Genomic DNA, 18,944 nt, shown 5'->3' with positions numbered 1-18,944 from the left:
ATTGTCCTGTGAAAAACTAATTATAGTCCCACTAAGCGCAAACCAGATGGTATGGCGTATCGCTGCAGAATGCTGTGGTAGCCATGCTGGTTAAGTGTGCCTTGAATTCTAAATAAATCACTGACAGGGTCACCAGCAAAGCACCCCCACACCATCACACCTCCTCCTCCATGCTTCACGGTGGGAACCACACATGCGGAGATCATCCATTCACCTTCTCTGTGTCTCACAAAGACACGGCGGTTGGAACCAACAATTGCACATTTGGACTCATCAGACCAAAGGACAGATTTTCACCAGTATAATGTCCATTGCTCGTGTTTCTTGGCACAAGCAAGTCTCTTCTTATTATTAGTGTCCTTTAGTAATGGTTTCTTTGCAGCAATTCGACCATGAAGGCCTGATTCACGCAGTCTCCTCTAAACAGTTGATGTTGAGATACTGTATGTCTGTTACTTGAACTCTGTGAAGCATTTATTTGGGCTGCAATTTCTGAGGCTGGTAACTAATGAACTTATCCTCTGCAGCAGAGGTAAGTCTGGGTCTTCCTTTCCTGTGGCGGTCCTCATGAGAGTCTGTTTCATCATAGCGATTTATGGTTTTTACGACTGCACTTGAAGAAACATTCAAAGTTCTTAACATTTTCCGCATTGACTGACCTTCATGTCTTAAAGTAATGGACTGTTGTTTCTCTTTGCTTATTTGAGCTGTTCTTGCCTCATGAAGCTGGTTGAGAGAATGCCAAGAGTGTGCAAAGCTGTCAAGGCAAAGGGTGGCTACTTTGAAGAATCCCAAATATATTTTGATTTATAAAAAATAAAAAAAGGTTACTACATGATTCCATATGTGTTATTTCATAGTTGTGATGTCTTCACTATTATTCTATAACGGAGAAAATAGTAAAAATTAAGAAAAACCCTTGAATGAGTAATGTCCAAACTTTTGACTGGTACTGTATATATATTATGTAAGCTGCACTGCAATTCAGTTTTACTGTAAACTGCCAAAGTGCTCCGTTGTGGCACATGTATTTGTGTAAATAAAACCTAGCTATCTAATATGCAAATATCTGAATGTAAGGTGATTTCCCATTCCTTAAGGGCCACAATAATAGTGATGATGACCCTGTGGGTGTAAACTCTGTAGAATGGCCCATTTTAGTGATGAGGCACTGAATAAGGTATTGGTGTTGTACAGCAGAGCGTGGGAGGAGGGGAAACTACCAGGCAGCTGGCGGTAGTGGTACCAATCTGGAAGCCAGGGAAGGACCGTACGAGATCAACAAGCTATCAGCCAATAGCTTTAACATGACATGTATGTAAGATTATTGAACATATGATTACGGAGAGGCTAACTTACTTCCTGGAGCGCAGGGGGCTAGTATCGCCACATCAGAGTGGGTTCAGAAAGGGGAGGGGAACTATTGACCCAGTGCTTTGCTTAGAAGCAGAGGTCAGGAAGGCTCAGGTGAACAAGGAGACTGTTGTAGCTGTCTTTTTTGATGTGGAGAAGCCATATGATATGATTTGGAAGGAGGGGTTGCTAATCAAGTTTGATATTATGGGGGTAGGAGGAAGAACGTACAACTGGATAAAGGACTTCCTGTTTGGAAGGTCTATCAAGGTGAGGGTGGGGAAGTCTCTATCAGGCAGCTAGCTACCTGGTGGATAACGGTACACCGCAGGGGAGCGTGATTAGTCCTCTGTTGTTCTCAATCATGATCAATGATGTTTACTCTCAGGTATGGCCGGATTTTGGGAGGTCGTTATTTGCAGATGATGGGGCCTTATTGAATAGGGAAAGAAATGTGCCTTACATAGTCAGGAAGATAAAGGAAGCAATTGATGAGGTAGAGCGGTGGGCATTAATGTGGGGATTCAGGTTTTCTGTAGAGAAAACTCAGACAGTGTTCTTAACTAGGAGGAAGGTGGGAGATGAGGTACACTTGAGGTCATATGGTAGAAACTTGGATAAGGTGGGGGGCCTTCAGGTTCCTTGGGGGGTACTTTGACACGAGGCTGACCTGGGCAGAACACATTGAGAGAGTGGTGGGAAAGGGTAAGAAGGTGCTAAATGTGATGCGCTGTCTGACAGGGAAAGAGTGGGGGGCTGGGCGTACCTCACTGAGGACCATGTATGTTTTAGTTATTTTTTTTAGGGGTTGGATCAGCTTTAATATTGCAAATAGATTGTGGCTTCTATCAATGTAATTGTCTGCATGATTTCCAATCCCCCATATATGTATTTTTGAAATATATACAGTATATTAGGACCAGGTGTAACAGCCATCATTGCATGAAGAAGTGAACCAAAGCGCAGCGTGGTAAGTGTTCATGATTTATTCATAAAACTTAACACTGAATAACAAAAACAACAAACGAAACCAAAACAGTTCTGTCTGGTGCAGACACAAAACAGAAAACAACTACCCACAAAACACAGGTGGGAAAAGGCTACCTAAGTATGGTTCTCAATCAGAGACAACGATAGACAGCTGCCTCTGATTGAGAACCACACCCGGCCAAACACACAGAAATAGAAAACATAGAACACAAAACATAGAATGCCCACCCCAACTCACGCCCTGACCAAACCAAAATAGAGACATAAAAAGGATCTCTAAGGTCAGGGCGTTTGATCTGATCTGTAACAGACTATGGCAGTATAGCGTATGGTTCAGCAGCCCAAACCTCATCAATATGTAGTGGGGCGTTTCGGACCACCCCAGTGTCTGCACTACAGGTGGAGATGGGTATGTGCCATTTTAGATTTGGAGACGACAGCTGGAGATTAATTGATTGGGTCATCCTACAGGGACATGGGGTGTCTCATCCTGCGAAAGGGATTTTAAAGACATGAGCATAGGGAGGGTGTTGATCCATCTGATCGGTTTAAGAGACATCTGGACACTGTGCATCAGGATTTTGTGGCCATTTACACAGATGGTTCAAAAGATCCAAGGACAGGACGTACTGGGTCAGCATTTGTAGTGCAGGAATGTGGGGTGGCAGTCAGGAAACGTGTTACAGATCATCTGGTTGTATTTATGGCGGAGCTGAGAGCTATACGGTTGGCCTTGCTGTGGGTGGAAGAAGTCAAGCCAGACAGAGTAGTTACACTATATATATATATATATATATATGCAAAAGTATGTGGACACCCCTTCAAATTAGTGGATTCGGCTATTTCAGTCACACCTGTTGCTGGCACATAGTCATGCAATCTCCATAGACAAACATTTGCAGTAGAATGGTCTTACTGAAGAGCTCAGTTACTTTCAACGTGGCACCACCTTTCCAACAAGTCAGTTTGTCAAATTTCTGCCCTGCCCCGGTCAACTGTAAGTGCTGTTATTGTGAAGTGGAAACATCTAGGAGCAACATCGGCTCAGCCGCAAAGTGGTAGGCCACACAATTTCACAGAACAGGGTTGCAGGGTGCTGAAGCTTGTAGTGCGTACAAATCGTCTGCCCTCAGTTGCAATACTCATTACCGAGTTCCAAACTGCCTCTGGAAGCAACGTCAGCACAAGAACTGTTTGTCGGGAGCTTCATGAAATGGGTTTCCATGGCCGAGCAGCCACATACAAGCCTAAGATCACCAATGCGTAATGCCAAGCGACGGCTGGAGTGGTGTAAAGCCCGCTGCTATTGGACTCTTGAGCAGTGGAAACGGGTTCTCTGGAGTGATGAATCAAGGTTCACCATCTGGGAGTCCGATGGACGAATCTGGGTTTGGTGGATGCCAGGAAAACGCTCCCTGCCCCAATGCATAGTACCAACTGTAAAGTTTGGTGGAGGAGGAATAATGGTCTGGGGCTGTTTTTCATGGTTCGGGCTAGGCCCCTTAGTTCCAGTGAAGGGAAATCTTAATGCTACAGCATACAATGACATTCTAGATTATTCTGTGCTTCCAACATTGTGGCAACAGTTTGGGGAAGGCCATTCCCTGTTTCAGCATGAAAATGCCCCTGTGCACAAAGGGAGGTCCATACAGAAGTGGTTTGTCGAGATCAGTGTGGAAGAACTTGACTGGCCACAGAGCCTTGACCTCAACCCCATCGAACATATTTGGAATTGGAACACCGACTGCGAGCCAGGCCTAATCGCCCAACATCAGTGCCCAACCTCACTAATGCTCCCTACAGAAATGTTCCAGCATCTAGTGGAAAGCCTTCCCAGGAAAGTGGAGGCTGTTATAGTAGCAAAGGGAGGACCGACTCCATATTCATGCCCATGATTTTGGAATGAGATGTTTGACGAGCAGGTGTCCACATTATTTTGGTCAAGTGTTTGCAGTCCTTTAGCTCACGTAGCAGACAAGACCTGCTTTATGACATACTACAAACCCATGGCAGGGTTAGACAGATGGGTATAAAGACAAGATTTTCTTGTGTCCTAGCCCATGTGGGGGTGGAGGGGAACGAGGCATTTGATGTACTGGCTAAACAAGTACTTAGTAGTGGGGATGTTGATGTTGTAGTTTCAATGCGCAAGGCTGAGGCAAAATGCCTGATATGGACAGTGATGGTGCAGCGATGGCAGAAGCAGTGGAATAGAGATACTAAGGGCAGGTATTTATTTCAAGGATTGAGGGAAGTTGGGGAGGGGAGGACGGCAGGAAGAGAGGCTATTTTTACAAGATTAAGGGTGGGACACAGCCGGTTGAATAATATGACTTTAAATGTGATAGGAAAGCATCCAACAGGAAAGTGTGATTATTGCCAGGAAACAGAGACAGTGGAGCATGGACTGATGCAGTGAGGGCAGTATGAGAGGGGAAAAAGAGAGGCTGAGATCCAGTATGAGGGAGAAAGGGAAATTCGTTTAAATATTATACTGAGTAGAACATCATTAGATACAGTCTCAAATATGTTGTTATCTTTTTTAAGAGAAACAGGGCTGGCAGGTAGGATTTATATTCTCCGTCTCTGGCTCACACTCCAGTACAGTAGGTGGCGGTAATGCACCATAACGTTGGATACCAACCGCTGATAAACACCATAGAAGAAGAAGAAGAAGAAGAAGAAGAAGAAGAAGGTCCCCATGGTTACCAAAGCAATTACTCTATTCGGTATCCAATAATCTCCACTGAATAGCGGAGCTCGCTGATAACGTTATTAGATTATCTTCTCAGATATCACTATAAATGAATACATATAAATCGTACTGTACCTGTTAGTTAGTGCATTGTGGCCTAGCCAGTTAACCTACAATTTAGCAGTTAAGGAGTCGGGTGTTTGCTGGCAACAATGGTAAGTAACATTAGCCAAATGTTAGCAGGAAGCTTGCTAGCTAGTTATAGTAGCCACTGTAAACTAACGTTACTAGTAACGTTTAACGTTAGTCACATTGAACAAGGAGCAGTTACTAGTGGGTGCGTTCGAGCGGATCACTTTTGTCAATGGTCACCGCCTTTCAACGTGTGTTTATTTGTTTTATTTCACCTTTATTTAACCAGGTAACGTTAGGCTAGTTGAGAACAAGTTCTCATTTGAAACTGCGACCTGGCCAAGATAAAGCATAGCAATTCGACACATACAACAACACAGAGTTACACATGGAATAAACAAAACATAAAGTCAATAATACAGTAGAACAAAATAAAAAATATATGTATTTACAGTGAGTGCAAATGAGGTAAGATAAGGGAGTTAAGGCAATAAAATAGGCCATGGTGGCGAAGTAATTACAATATAGCAATTAAACACTGGAATGGTAGATGTGCAGAAGATGAATGTGCAAGTAGAGATACTGGGGTGCAAAGGAGCAAGACAAATAAATAAATACAGTATGGGGATGAGGTAGGTAGGTAGATGGATGGGCTGTTTACAGATGGGCTATGTACAGGTGCAGTGATCTGTGAGCTGCTCTGACAGCTGGTGCTTAAAGCTAGTGAGGGAGATATGAGTCTCCAGCTTCAGAGATTTTTGCAGTTCGTTCCAGTCATTGGCAGCAGAGAACTGGAAGGAAAGGCGGCCAAAGCAGGAATTGGCTTTGGGGGTGGCCAGTGAGATATACCTGCTGGAGCGCATGCTACGGGTGGGTGCTGCTATGGTGACCAGTGAGCTGAGATAAGGCAGGGCTTTACCTAGCAGAGACTTGTAGATAACCTGTAGCCAGTTTGTTTGGCGACGAGTATGAAGCGAGGGCCAACCAACGAGAGCGTACAGGTCGCAATGGTGGGTAGTGTATGGGGCTTTGGTGACAAAACGGATGGCACTGTGATAGACTGCATCCAGTTTGTTGAGTAGAGTGTTGGATGCTATTTTATAGATGACATCACCGAAGTCGAGGATCAGTAGGATGGTCAGTTTTACGAGGGTATGTTTGGCAGCATGAGTGAAGGATGCTTTGTTGCGATATAGGAAGCCGATTCTAGATTTAATTTTGGATTGGAGATGCTTAATGTGAGTCTGGAAGGAGAGTTTACAGTCTAACCAGACACCTAGGTATTTGTAGTTGTCCACGTATTCAAAGTCAGAGCCGTCCAGAGTAGTGATGCTGGACGGGCGAGCAGGTGCGGGCAATGATCGGTTGAATAGCATGCATTTAGTTTTACTTGCGTTTAAGATCAGTTGGAGGCCACGAAAGGAGAGTTGTATCAATCAATCAATCAAGTTTATTTTATATAGCCCTTCGTACATCAGCTAATATCTCGAAGTGCTGTACAGAAACCCAGCCTAAAACCCCAAACAGCAAGCAATGCAGGTGTAGAAGCACGGTGGCTAGGAAAAACTCCCTAGAAAGGCCAAAACCTAGGAAGAAACCTAGAGAGGAACCAGGCTATGAGGGGTGGCCAGTCCTCTTCTGGCTGTGCCGGGTGGAGATTATAACAGAACATGGCCAAGATGTTCAAAATGTTCATAAATGACAAGCATGGTCAAATAATAATCAGGAATAAATGTCAGTTGGCTTTTCATAGCCGATAATTAAGAGTTGAAAACAGCAGGTCTGGGACAGGTAGGGGTTCCATAACCGCAGGCAGAACAGTTGAAACTGGGACAGCAGCAAGGCCAGGTGGACTGGGGACAGCAAGGAGTCATCATGCCCGGTAGTCCTGACGTATGGTCCTAGGGCTCAGTTCCTCCGAGAGAGAGAAAGAAAGAGAGAAGGAGAGAATTAGAGAGAGCCAAGATGTTCAAAATGTTCATAAATGACAAGCATGGTCAAATAATAATCAGGAATAAATGTCAGTTGGCTTTTCATAGCCGATCATTAAGAGTTGAAAACAGCAGGTCTGGGACAGGTAGGGGTTCCATAACTGCAGGCAGAACAGTTGAAACTGGAACAGCAGCAAGGCCAGGTGGACTGGGGACAGCAAGGAGTCATCATGCCCAGTAGTCCTGATGTATGGTCCTAGGGCTCAGGTCCTCCGAGAGAGAGAAAGAAAGAGAGAAGGAGAGAATTAGAGAGAGCATACTTAAATTCACACAGGACACTGGATAAGACAGGAGAAGTACTCCAGATATAACCAACTGGCCCTAGCCCCCCGACACAAACTACTGCAGCATAAATACTGGAGGCTGAGACAGGAGGGGTCAGGAGACACTGTGGCCCCATCCGATGATACCCCCGGACAGGGCCAAACAGGAAGGATATAACCCCACCCACTTTGCCAAAGCACAGCCCCCGCACCACTAGAGGGATATCTTCAGCCACCAGCTTACAATCCTGAGACAAGGCCGAGTATAGCCCACAAAGATCTCCACCACAGCACAAACCAAGACAGGAAGATCACGTCAGTAACTCAACCCACTCAAGTGACGCACCCCTCCTAGGGACGGCATGAAAGAGCACCAGTAAGCCAGTGACTCAGCCCCTGTAATAGGGTTAGAGGTAGAGAATCCCAGTGGAGGGGAACCGGCCAGGCAGAGACAGCAAGGGCGGTTCGTTGCTCCAGAGGCTTTCCGTTCACCTTCACACTCCTGGGCCAGACTACACTCAATCATATGACCTACTGAAGAGATGAGTCTTCAGTAAAGACTTAAAGGTTGAGACCGAGTCTGCGTCTCGTATGGCATTGAAGCTCGTCTGGAGGTTTGAGTTGAGTTTGAGTTTATTTTATTTTTACAGGGACAGTGCACATTAATCAATGTTTCAGTAAAAGTGCCGGTTTTAGCCAGCCAGCTAATTTTCAACCGCAGTCCCTGGGCAGGTTATTAAAAACAATTACAATATAGACAATCATTAAGCAGTGAGCACACGCAGAGCAACATAGGACAAGCAAGACATAGCATACAGACAGAGCAACATAGGACAAGTAAGACGTAGCATACAGACAGAGCAACATAGAACAAAAAGCAGCAAGACAAAATTCATAAAAGCAACAAAGTGTTTCCACAAATCAAATAAAATGTATTTATATAGCCCTTCTTACATCAGCTGATATCTCAAAGTGCTGTACAGAAACCCAGCCTAAAACCCCAAACAGCAAGCAATGCAGGTGTAGAAGCACGATGGCTAGGAAAAACTCCCTAGAAAGGCCAAAACCTAGGAAGAAACCTAGAGAGGAACCAGGCTGAGGGGTGGCCAGTCCTCTTCTGGCTGTGCCGGGTGGAGATTATAACAGAACATGGCCAAGATGTTCAAATGTTCATAAATGACCAGCATGGTCAAATAATAATAATCACAGTAGTTGTCGAGGGTGCAGCAAGTCAGAACCTCAGGAATAAATGTCAGTTGGCTTTTCATAGCCGATCATTGAGAGTATCTCTACCGCTCCTGCTGTCTCTAGAGAGTTGAAAACAGCAGGTCTGGGACAGGTAGCAGGTCCGGTGAACGGGTCAGGGTTCCATAGCCGCAGGCAGAACAGTTGAAACTGGAGCAGCAGCACGGCCAGGTGGACTGGGGACAGCAAGGAGTCATCATGCCAGGTAGTCCTGAGGCATGGTCCTAGTGCTCAGGTCCTCCTCCGAGAGAGAGAGAGAAAGAGAGAATTAGAGAGAGCATACTTAAATTCACACAGGACACCGAATAAGACAGGAGAAGTACTCCAGATATAACAGACTGACCCTAGCCCCCCGACACATAAACTACTGCAGCATAAATACTGGAGGCTGAGACAGGTGGGGTCAGGAGACACTGTGGCCCCATCCGATGATACCCCCGGACAGGGCCAAACAGGCAGGATATAACCCCACCCACTTTGCCAAAGCACAGCCCCCACACCACTAGAGGGATATCTTCAATCACCAACTTACCATCCTGAGACAAGGCCGAGTATAGCCCACAAAGATCTCCGCCACGGCACAACCCAAGGGGGGGCGCCAACCCAAACAGGAAGATCACGTCAGCGACTCAACCCACTCAAGTGACGCACCCCTCCTAGGGACGGCATGGAAGAGCACCAGTAAGCCAGTGACTGAGCCCCTGTAATAGGGTTAGAGGCAGAGAATCCCAGTGGAGAGAGGGGAACCGGCCAGGCAGAGACAGTAAGGGCGGTTCGTTGCTCCAGAGCTTTTCTGTTCACCTTCACACTCCTGGGCCAGACTACACTCAATCATATGACCTACTGAAGAGATGAGTCTTCAGTAAAGACTTAAAGGTTGAGACCGAGTCTGCGTCTCTCACATGGGTAGGCAGACCATTCCATAAAAATTGAGCTCTATAGGAGAAAGCCCTGCCTCCAGCTGTTTGCTTAGAAACTTTAGGGACAATTAGGAGGCCTCCACACCTCACAAGCTACAGACAACAGACAACATGGAAAGCGGCAATACACAGCTAGGGATTATGTTCACAAATCTGATTGACCTTTAGCCATGTCTTCATGCATTTTGTGAAAGTGTGATATGTGGTGCAGTTATGTGTGTCTGATGGCAGTGTATTCCAGACATGGGAAGCTCTCACAGAGAAAGCGGCTTTACTAAAGGTGCTTTTCCTGAAGGGAACTATACAGTCACCTCTCATGGCAGACCTTGTGGATCTGCTGCCATATGTTTTGGTTTTCTGTTTAACAAAAATACTGAGTGGAGGGGGAGCTAAGCCATTTAGGATCTTGAATACAAGACATGCTCATGCTTTCTGAGGATGTAACAGTGATGATGGCTATTGGGCTTCCTATCAAGCACGTTGAGAGCCTGTTTGTAGACAGACTGCATAGGTTTTAATGTTGTACAGCAAGCTTGGGCCCAACTAGTCAAGCAGTATGTTAAGTGGGGGAGTATCATAGATTTGAAGTACAGTTTTGCTACCTCTGTAGTCAAACAATTTCGTATAGTTAACACAGTGTCCAAAGAGGGGCCAGAAGTATACAGAATGGTGTCGTCTGCGTAGAGGTGTATCAGAGAATCACCAGCAGCAAGAGCAACATCATTGATGTATACAGAGAAGAGAGTCGGCCCGAGGATTGAACCCTGTGGCACCCCCATAGACTGCCAGAGGTCCGGACAACAGGCCCTCCGATTTGAAACACTGAACTCTATCAGAGAAGTAGTTGGTAAACCAGGCGAGGCAATCATTTGAGAAACCAAGACTGTCGAGTCTGCCAATAAGAATGTGGTGATTGACATAGTCGAAAGCCTTGGCCGGGTCGATGAATACGGCTGCGCAGTAATGTCTCTTATCAATGGCGGTTATGATGTCGTTTAGGACCTTGAGCGTGGCTGAGGTGCACCCATGACCAGCTCGGAAACCAGATTGCATAGCGGAGAAGGTACGGTGGGATTCGAAATGGTCGGTAATCTGTTTGTTAACTTGGCTTTCGAAGACCTTAGAAAGACAGGGTAGGATAGATATAGGTCTGTAGCAGTTTGTGTCTAGAGTGTCACCCCCTTTGAAGAGGGGGATGACCGCGGCAGCTTTCCAATCTTTGGGAATCTCAGACGATACGAAAGAGAGGTTGAACAGGCTAGTAATAGGGGTTAAACAACTTTTAAAACAACTTTTATAAACAATGGCAACACTAGTATGTTGCACTGAGCCTTGTTATTGGAAAACCACACTAGTGTCCGACTTTCGGCTGTTGTATATAACGTTACACCAACCCCGACTTCACTCATCGACTCTCGTCTACAGTCGGTTGATTTCGCCTTACCACTCAAACGAGCCCAGTATCTTTGGCTAAGCTATGATATGGACAGTTTGCTGATGTGGATTTAGAAAGGGATGTAGATTTGCCTTGCGTCTAGTACTACACTAACCACTGCAATCGATGCGGTCTACTGCACGGATAGTTAGCTAATGTTAGCTAGTTTAGTAGCTAGCGAAGTGCTGAATACGAATTCAAATCGTTAACGTTAACTAGCTAGCCAACAACTAGGCTTGCTAGCTGCCTAGCTAGAAGTTATATGGTATGATGTTTCCATGACAACACAGCGCTCTTTACTGGTTAGCTAGCCATCCATATCATAGCTTAGTGACTGCAGCCAGATAACCTTGCAGTACTGTACATTTATTGAATAGCAGGACCCCTCCATTGCCTTATTCGATGTCGTGCTTGAGACAATAACTAGGCAGTTAACGTTAGCTACGGAACTAGTCTGTAGTTGATCAATCAAGAGGGCCACTGCCACTGCCAGTCTTCTAGCTAACATTACTTACCTGCATATTCACTGACATCCATCCCTGTTCCTCCTTGTCTCTCCTTGAAGGCTGAGTTTGGTTTCAATGAACACCATCAGAATGAGGCGATCAACTACATGCGCTTTGCACGCTCCAAGAGGGCCATCAGACTCAAGACCATTGACTCCTGCTTTGAGGACCTCAAAGACAGCAGGTGTTGTGTCACAAAATTTAGGGTATTGTTTATCACAGCTAGCCAACAATGTTGTTCGGAGGAATGCAAGTCCCGTCCTCTTAGGACTGCTTTTTATGGTATTTGTGTATATGTTATTGGGAAAACAAGTTATTACATTCTAGGCTAGTGGACGAGACCTTCACGGTGGACGAGGTGCGGGACATGCTGGACGGGCTGCAGCTAGTGGTGCGAGGAGAGGTGGAGACGGAGCTCATCAACATGGCCCACACCAACGTGCTGCTGCTCCGGCAGCTCTTCTCTCAGGCCGAGAAGTTCTACCTCCGTCTGCAGACTGACATCTCGGAGCTGGAGAACAGGTGGGCTGTGGAGTGGCTGGGAAGGGGGCTGTGAGGATAGGTGGGATGGCTTGGAGGTGGACTGTGGGGATGAGGGGTGGCTGCGAGGGCAGGCTGAGGCCTACTTTGACATTTCAAACAGATGGAAGTACATGATAGCAGTAGGTAGGTAGTACTGATAATTATGCAGTGTGTGAAGGTTTATGGGAGTTCAAGGGTTAACAAGAGGGTGAAACTCAGGTGGGAAGCAACCTTTTAACCCCAACATGCCTCTGTGTGTAGCCTGTCAGTAGAGTCACCTATTATGTACACAAGAGTTTGAGCAGTGAGCACCCCCATACTCAAAGCAGAAGCCGCTTCCTTCAGTGTTTTTCATGTACGTAAGGCACTGAGGTCATTGCTGAACCACTCATTCTTATTCGAATAGTACCCTGCTTTTCCATTTCTGTGGTTTCCTACTGTCACTGATATGTAGCCAGATGCAACCACAGCTTGTGTGACCTGTGTGGGTGGAGTAGTTCACATGATACGATACCTAGGTATGGTTTGTTTGGGTTGTTGTCGCCTGCCTTGCCTGGCGTATATTGTCAGGAAGTTTGCTTTTCTCCACATGCAGTGTAGTGAATGTTTTGAAAGTTAACATGTACATTTCTTTATTTTGGCAGCTAATTTTGTCCAAATGAATGCCATTAAGAAAATGTAAATAACCTAGGCTAAGTGGAGACAAAGCAAAATGTGTAGAAAAAACTGCCAATGAAAGGTCTCTGTTGCATCCAGGGTGTCTAAGCATGGCTGCCAAGAATGTCTTACAGGAGTGCTTAATAACAAGCCTGGACACAGAAAGATGTGGGAATGTTCTCTACCGTTAAAAACAGCTATATCTCATGGGGAGGGGTTGTCACATTTTTACTTTGCCCCTTGAGGGCATACTGACACGGTGCCAAAAAACTTATTAGCGCATTCCCTTTCATCACGCTGAATATACCACAGGATCATTCATCATGGTGCCTCAGACCAGAGGTGCTAAAGATACAACAGGGAACAATGCAGCGTGGCCAAAGTCAGCCGGGTCAGCAGTGAAATGTTGGCAACTAGCTGGTCGCTCAATTCATCTCAATTGTTCCCTTCCGAAATCTAAACTCTGATTTTAGGGCTTTTGGAGCAATTACGTAATGGATTATCAGGTAACGGTTTCCCGCACTCCACTCCCTCTTTTCCCCACCAGTAAGATCAAATGGGAGGATGAGGCTAAGGACTTTTTCCTCACACTCACTCCCCCAGTCTCTGGATAGATCTGAACTTGTTACTGGGGCACAGGAACATGACACTGACATTTATAGCATGGCTCTGTGATGTGTACAAGAGTACAATTCCAGGCCCATGGACTGTGTTAATGTGTCTTTTAGAGATGGAGGGGAAAGCCATTCCTTTTACAGTCCCAACTTTTTGATATAAAAAGTTGGCGGTCCATCAGCACGGTAGAATGCTGTGGTTACATGGAAAATTGATAGAGAGAGAGAATTTTTGTACTTTACAGACAAGACTTTGCTTTTCCTATAATGTGGCTGCGAATATCAAATTGTATTAGTCACATGCGCCGAATACAACAGCTGTAGACCTTACAGTAAAATGCTTACTTAACAGCCCCTAACCAACAATGCAGTTTAAAAAAAAATACGGATAAGAATAAGAAATAAATGTAACAAGTAATTAAAGAGCAGCAGTAAAATAGCAATAGCGAGACTATATACAGGGGGGTACCGGTACAGAGTCAATGTGCGGGGGCACCGGTTAGTTGAGGTAATATGTACATGTAGGTAGAGTTATTAAAGTGACTATGCGTAGATGATAACAACAGAGAGTAGCAGCGGTGTAAAGGGGGGGGAGGGGCATGAGTGTGAGGGAGCTTCAACTCCATTTGACCTTTATTATTGACACCAGTCAAACAAAACCAAAAGGTAAAAAATAACAAGCCCTGTGCTTTTGTAGAGTGTTTTTGTAGTACGCCTACATGCATGTGATAAGATAAACAAGCCCTTGAAAGTGTTTTCCGTAGGCCTCAATCCTGTGTGGCTGTTAGTAGGGCGTCAGAAGCAGGGAATACGCCCCTAGTAGCCACACATCTACGTGCGTTCTGCAGCTTTTTCAAACCACATATGCAGTAAGCGTGTAGAGGTGCTTTCTTCACCACAAACATTTAGTGTTAAACTGTCTTCAGGAGGACAACAAGTGTGTTTTATTGTTCTTAAAGATATGGAACTGTCAGTTGGCTGCTCCCCTATACTTGACGTCAAATGTTTTGCAATATGTTATACATCTCTTTCATAAAGAAACATGTAGCTGTTATAGGCCAACGAGTCAGTACACTGACACTCACTGTATGGTATCAAACAGTCTGTCGTTACTCTGCTTTGTTTGTATCCCACATGGGGTCCTGTGTGGCTCAGTTGGTAGAGCATGGCGTTTGCAATGCCGGGGTTGTGGGTTCAATTCCCATTGGGGACCAGTATAGAAAATGTATGTACTCACTACTGTAAGTCACTCTGGATAAGACCATCTGCTTAATGACAAAAAAAGGAAGCTATAAATGTGCTAATTGTCTAATTTACATGTTATCTCTCCCCTTTTTTTTGTTTTCATTCTCCACAGAGAGTTGTTAGAGCAAGTGGCTGAGTTTGAGAAGACTGAATTTAAAAACCAAAATAAGGTGACTGTTAACTAAAGCCCAACCACCTAGACTTTTATGCAACCATTTGCCCTTTATATAAAAAAAATAATACATTTATGACATGTTTATTCATACTTGTTAAGCTGAATTATTGCACTTACGATTCAAATGCTTTGTATTTAATGTATCACAATTGGAAACGGCAGACCACACGATGTGACCATAGAAAATCAACTATTTTTAGTCACCAGCCCTCTGATAGGATCATCTCTTCTAGCACTTCACACTCTCCCCATGCAACACATTTCTAGCACTTCATACCCATGCAACACATTTCTATGAAATCCAGACTTCAGGCTTGTCGAGGTGTGGGTTTTCACTTGAGTCTGAACAACAATTCACCAACAACAACTCATACGTTTCACTTAGTTTATAAGTTAATGTTTTAAGTCAAAGTCATTGACAGCTTAAATCACCCATCGAACAATAAGCTTGAATGTATGACATGTTTATTTATACTGGTTCAGCTGAGTTATCGCACTTACATGAAATACGCAGCACTTGAATCGTATCACAATTGGAAACGGCAGACCACACGATGTGACCATAGAAGAAGAACAACGTGGTCACCAGCCCTCTGATAGGATCGTCTCATCTAGCACTTCACACCCTCCCCATGCGAAACCTTTCTATGAGGTTCTCCCTTCAGGCTTGTCGAGGTGTGGTTTTCACTTGAGGCCCGAACAACAATTCAAAAACAACAACTTGTGTGTTTCACTTTGTTTTTAAGTCCATGTTATCAAGGTCGTCGACGGCTGGAATCATGAATTGATGCCATTCATTGATGTGAGAGGAGGTGCTCTACTTCACTTCATTTTATAGTACTACTGATATTGAGTACTGCATTGTTGGGAAAGAGCTTGCAAGAAAGCCATTTCACTGTACTTATGCTCGTGGAAATGTCATTTGAAACTTGAAAACTTGCCTTGCTTTCTTACCCAGACTAACCAGGAAATTAGCAGGCCCAAGTTATCACCCCTGAATGAAGGTGGGGTATCTGAACTTCTCAACAAGGTAAAGAACTCAACTCCTGTGGTAATATAGAGTTAGCAGAATTAACACCAGGTCATTGTAAGAGACTCATGCGTAACTGTTACATTACATTGGTTTTTCATCAGGAGATATCCAGGCTACAAGAGGAAAAGGATAAGCTCAAGGGCAGGCTCCGAACTTTGGAAACCCAGGTATTTAAATCCATGATGTGTGTTTCTGATTTAGGATATTCTTATTTTGTGCTCATGTTTCCATCTAACCTACACCTGACCTTGCTAATTGAATGATCAATGTTGGAATCACTTTTATGAAGTAGCTTGCAGTATACTGATTGTGTTTCAGGCCATGGGTGCATTGGATGAGAAGACAAAGGCGGAGAGGGCTCTCAAAGACCTGCAGAAGGTCCAGGGGGAACAGAAGGTACTTTAGCACTATAAGGGTTAACAATATAAATATAACAAAATGGGCCAAAGGAACATAAGATGACTGTTGCAGTTGACTTTTCACTCAGTAATATTTCCTGTTTCCTTCCTGTTTTGATTTGAGCATTGTAGTATTTTTTCCTTTTAAATAAGTTGACCCCATGCTGGCCTTGTGTTTATGATGTGTTGAACCTTTAGTCGTTCTTTTTTCTGAACAATTACTATTATTTTGTTTGCTTTCATGGAAATCAACTGGTATGTATCAATCTGACACTATGCTTTGTGTGTTGAATACATGTCCATCTAAGTGTGCATCCCAAATGGTTCCCTATAAGTGTGCATCCCAAATGGTGCCCTATTCACATAGGGCTCTGGTCAAAAGTACTGTATAGGGAAAAGGGTCCATTTGGGACTCAGCCTAAAAGTCCACCCACTGAAGTGCTTTGTTTCTATCCCCAAGATGGCCACTCGTTCTCAGGAGATCACTAGTCTTGAGGACACGATGGCAGCGCTGCAGGAGGACTACCAGAAGTCCCTGAGTGTCAACGCTGCCTCTCAGAGAGACCTGCAGGACAACCTGGTCTCTGCCAAACACGACCTGCTCAGGGTACAAGAACAGCTGGCCCTAGCAGAGAAGGTACGTCCTTCTACCCCATACTGGTACCTGGTGCCTTTCACAGAAATCATGCATTGCTGTCAAACAATGCAAGGTTGGGTGAACTTGGGTGAAGTGTCTGAAGTAAGCATTTGGCTCAAGAGCTATGGACCCAATTATATCAGCTATATTTGCCAATAAGAGGTTATCATGCAACCCTGTTGTGTGGTTGTGTGTGCGTAGGAGCTGGATAGGAAGTTCCAGCAGACGTCTGCCTACCGCAACATGAAGGAGATTCTCACCAAGAAGAACGAGCAGATCAAGGACATCAGGAAACGCCTTTCAAAGTGAGTAAGTTGATTATCATAAGAAATGATCATGAATGATAGACAGACAGATTTATTAATTCATCTTCTGCTGAATGATGATTATGTTTGCAGTTCCTGTCTAACAACCTTTTCCGCTAACATTTCCAATATTTAATTTCCAGATACGAGTCAGATGAATGAACCCTTTGCCTCACACGACAAGACACAAAATGGAGGTTAAAGCGCATGACAAGAAGGTGGAAATGGCCCAAATCCAGGGTCTGTCACGGTGGAGAATGTTTTGGCCCATTCATCATTTATTCTACCCCACTGCAGGAGTAGGCGGTTGGAATTAAAAGTGCACTTGAGAATATCACAGTTCACCAGTAGTTCAGAACCTTCTAGAAGAATCGTATCATCTCGCTGATCCAGCAGCTTTTGTAGTCGTTAGGTTTAGGAGAGGATTGTGGGAGATTAAGGGTTGGGTGCTAATCGACAGAGCCTCCTATGGTCAGTCTCACTGGAGAAGAACCTTGAATGTCTCTGTCCCTTTGCTTCTCTATTCTGTCCCATATCTATGAGTTGGAGTCCTATCTAGTAGCTGAAGTTTTGTATGTAGTAGTAGGTTTTCCTCACTGCACTATGCAAGTACTTTCAAGTCCTTGACTCACTGTCTAAAAAGGAGGCCTTCTGAATAAGGGAGATATGCCTGAAGCTTTGCAGCCATCTATATCTGTCTGATGGTGATGTGTAATTTTTTCCATGATACCAACACATGAATTATTGTCTCTTCTCAAGACAGTACATTCTTTTTCATCTATTTCTTTGTACATGTAGTTAAGGCATGATGCAACATCTATCTATATGTATTCAGATGGTGTAATTCAGAGCTCCATGAATAGAGTCATGGCTAATGGTACATATTAGGAATCGCAGCATAGCATAACATGAAAACATATCTCGAGGGAAGTTAGTGAGGGAAATGTTTACATAGTATGATTTGACATGTTTTCTTAATTTTCTTACCATCTATCCTGTTTTAGCATACCAAATATTTATTGGAAAGATCAGAGGTTGGACCTTAGCGAATGCAAATAAATATTTATGGAATATAAGTTCTACACTGACTGTACAAAACATTAGGAACACCTTCCTAATATTATGCTGTAACCCCTTTTTGCCCTCAGAACAGACTCAATTCGTCAGGGCATGGACTCTACAAGGTGTCGAAAGCATTCGCATTGGCCCATGTTGAGTCCAATGCGTCCCACAGTTGTGTCAAGTTGGCTAGATGTCCTTTGGGTGGTGGACCATTCTTGATACACACGGGAGATTGTTGAGCATGAAAAACCCAGCAGCGTTGCAGTTCTTGACACACTCAAACCGGTGCGCCTGGCACCTACTACCATACCCTATTCAAAGTAACTTACATTTTCTTGTCTTGCCCATTCACCCTCTGAGTGGCACACACACACAATCCATGTCTTAATTGTCTCAAAGCTAAAAAAAAATCATTTTTTAACCTGTCTCCTCCCCTTCATCTACCGTACAATAATGGATCATAGCTTTCACCTGGATTCACCTGGTCATGCTATGCCATGTAAAGAGCAGGTGTTCCTAATGTTTTGTACATGTCTATCATGACAGGGTTATGACCATATTTTGACAGGTTATGTCAGCTGTCATGATATATTATGACATGGTTATGACCGTGTTATAACTTATGACGCTTGGTGTCAGTGTTACCGTATATTGTTCAAAATAATGTCTTAAAATTAACATAATCTAAAAGGATACTTTTGAGATATCAATATTTTTAATGTTGAATAAATGAATGTGAATTTTTTTATTTCAGAATGTAGACCTA

General features: G+C 44.2%; 1 protein-coding gene across 1 annotated transcript; it reads left to right on the top strand.

Annotated features, from left to right (window-relative positions):
* The first annotated feature begins 5,027 nt into the window (after nt 1-5,027).
* Nucleotides 5,028-18,615, top strand: LOC120051120 (leucine zipper transcription factor-like protein 1). The gene is made up of 10 exons (XM_038997792.1): nt 5,028-5,253; nt 11,590-11,714; nt 11,858-12,052; nt 14,681-14,738; nt 15,702-15,773; nt 15,878-15,943; nt 16,095-16,172; nt 16,635-16,811; nt 17,013-17,116; nt 17,260-18,615. Exons 1-10 carry the CDS (start codon nt 5,251-5,253, stop codon nt 17,276-17,278), a joined length of 897 nt encoding a protein of 298 aa, XP_038853720.1. The 5' UTR covers nt 5,028-5,250; the 3' UTR covers nt 17,279-18,615.
* The last annotated feature ends 329 nt before the right edge of the window (nt 18,616-18,944 follow it).

Source organism: Salvelinus namaycush, chromosome 7 (genome assembly GCF_016432855.1).
Source record: "Salvelinus namaycush isolate Seneca chromosome 7, SaNama_1.0, whole genome shotgun sequence".
NCBI classification, from domain to species: Eukaryota; Metazoa; Chordata; class Actinopteri; order Salmoniformes; family Salmonidae; genus Salvelinus; species Salvelinus namaycush.
This window is presented reverse-complemented; position numbering and strand designations above follow the sequence as displayed.

Excerpts from the sequence above, each read along its gene's own strand:
- LOC120051120 (XM_038997792.1), top strand. Across the intron at positions 14,739-15,701 it reads AATTTAAAAACCAAAATAAG|ACTAACCAGGAAATTAGCAG; the intron begins GTGACTGTTAAC and ends TTTCTTACCCAG. Across the intron at positions 16,812-17,012 it reads AGCTGGCCCTAGCAGAGAAG|GAGCTGGATAGGAAGTTCCA; the intron begins GTACGTCCTTCT and ends GTGTGTGCGTAG.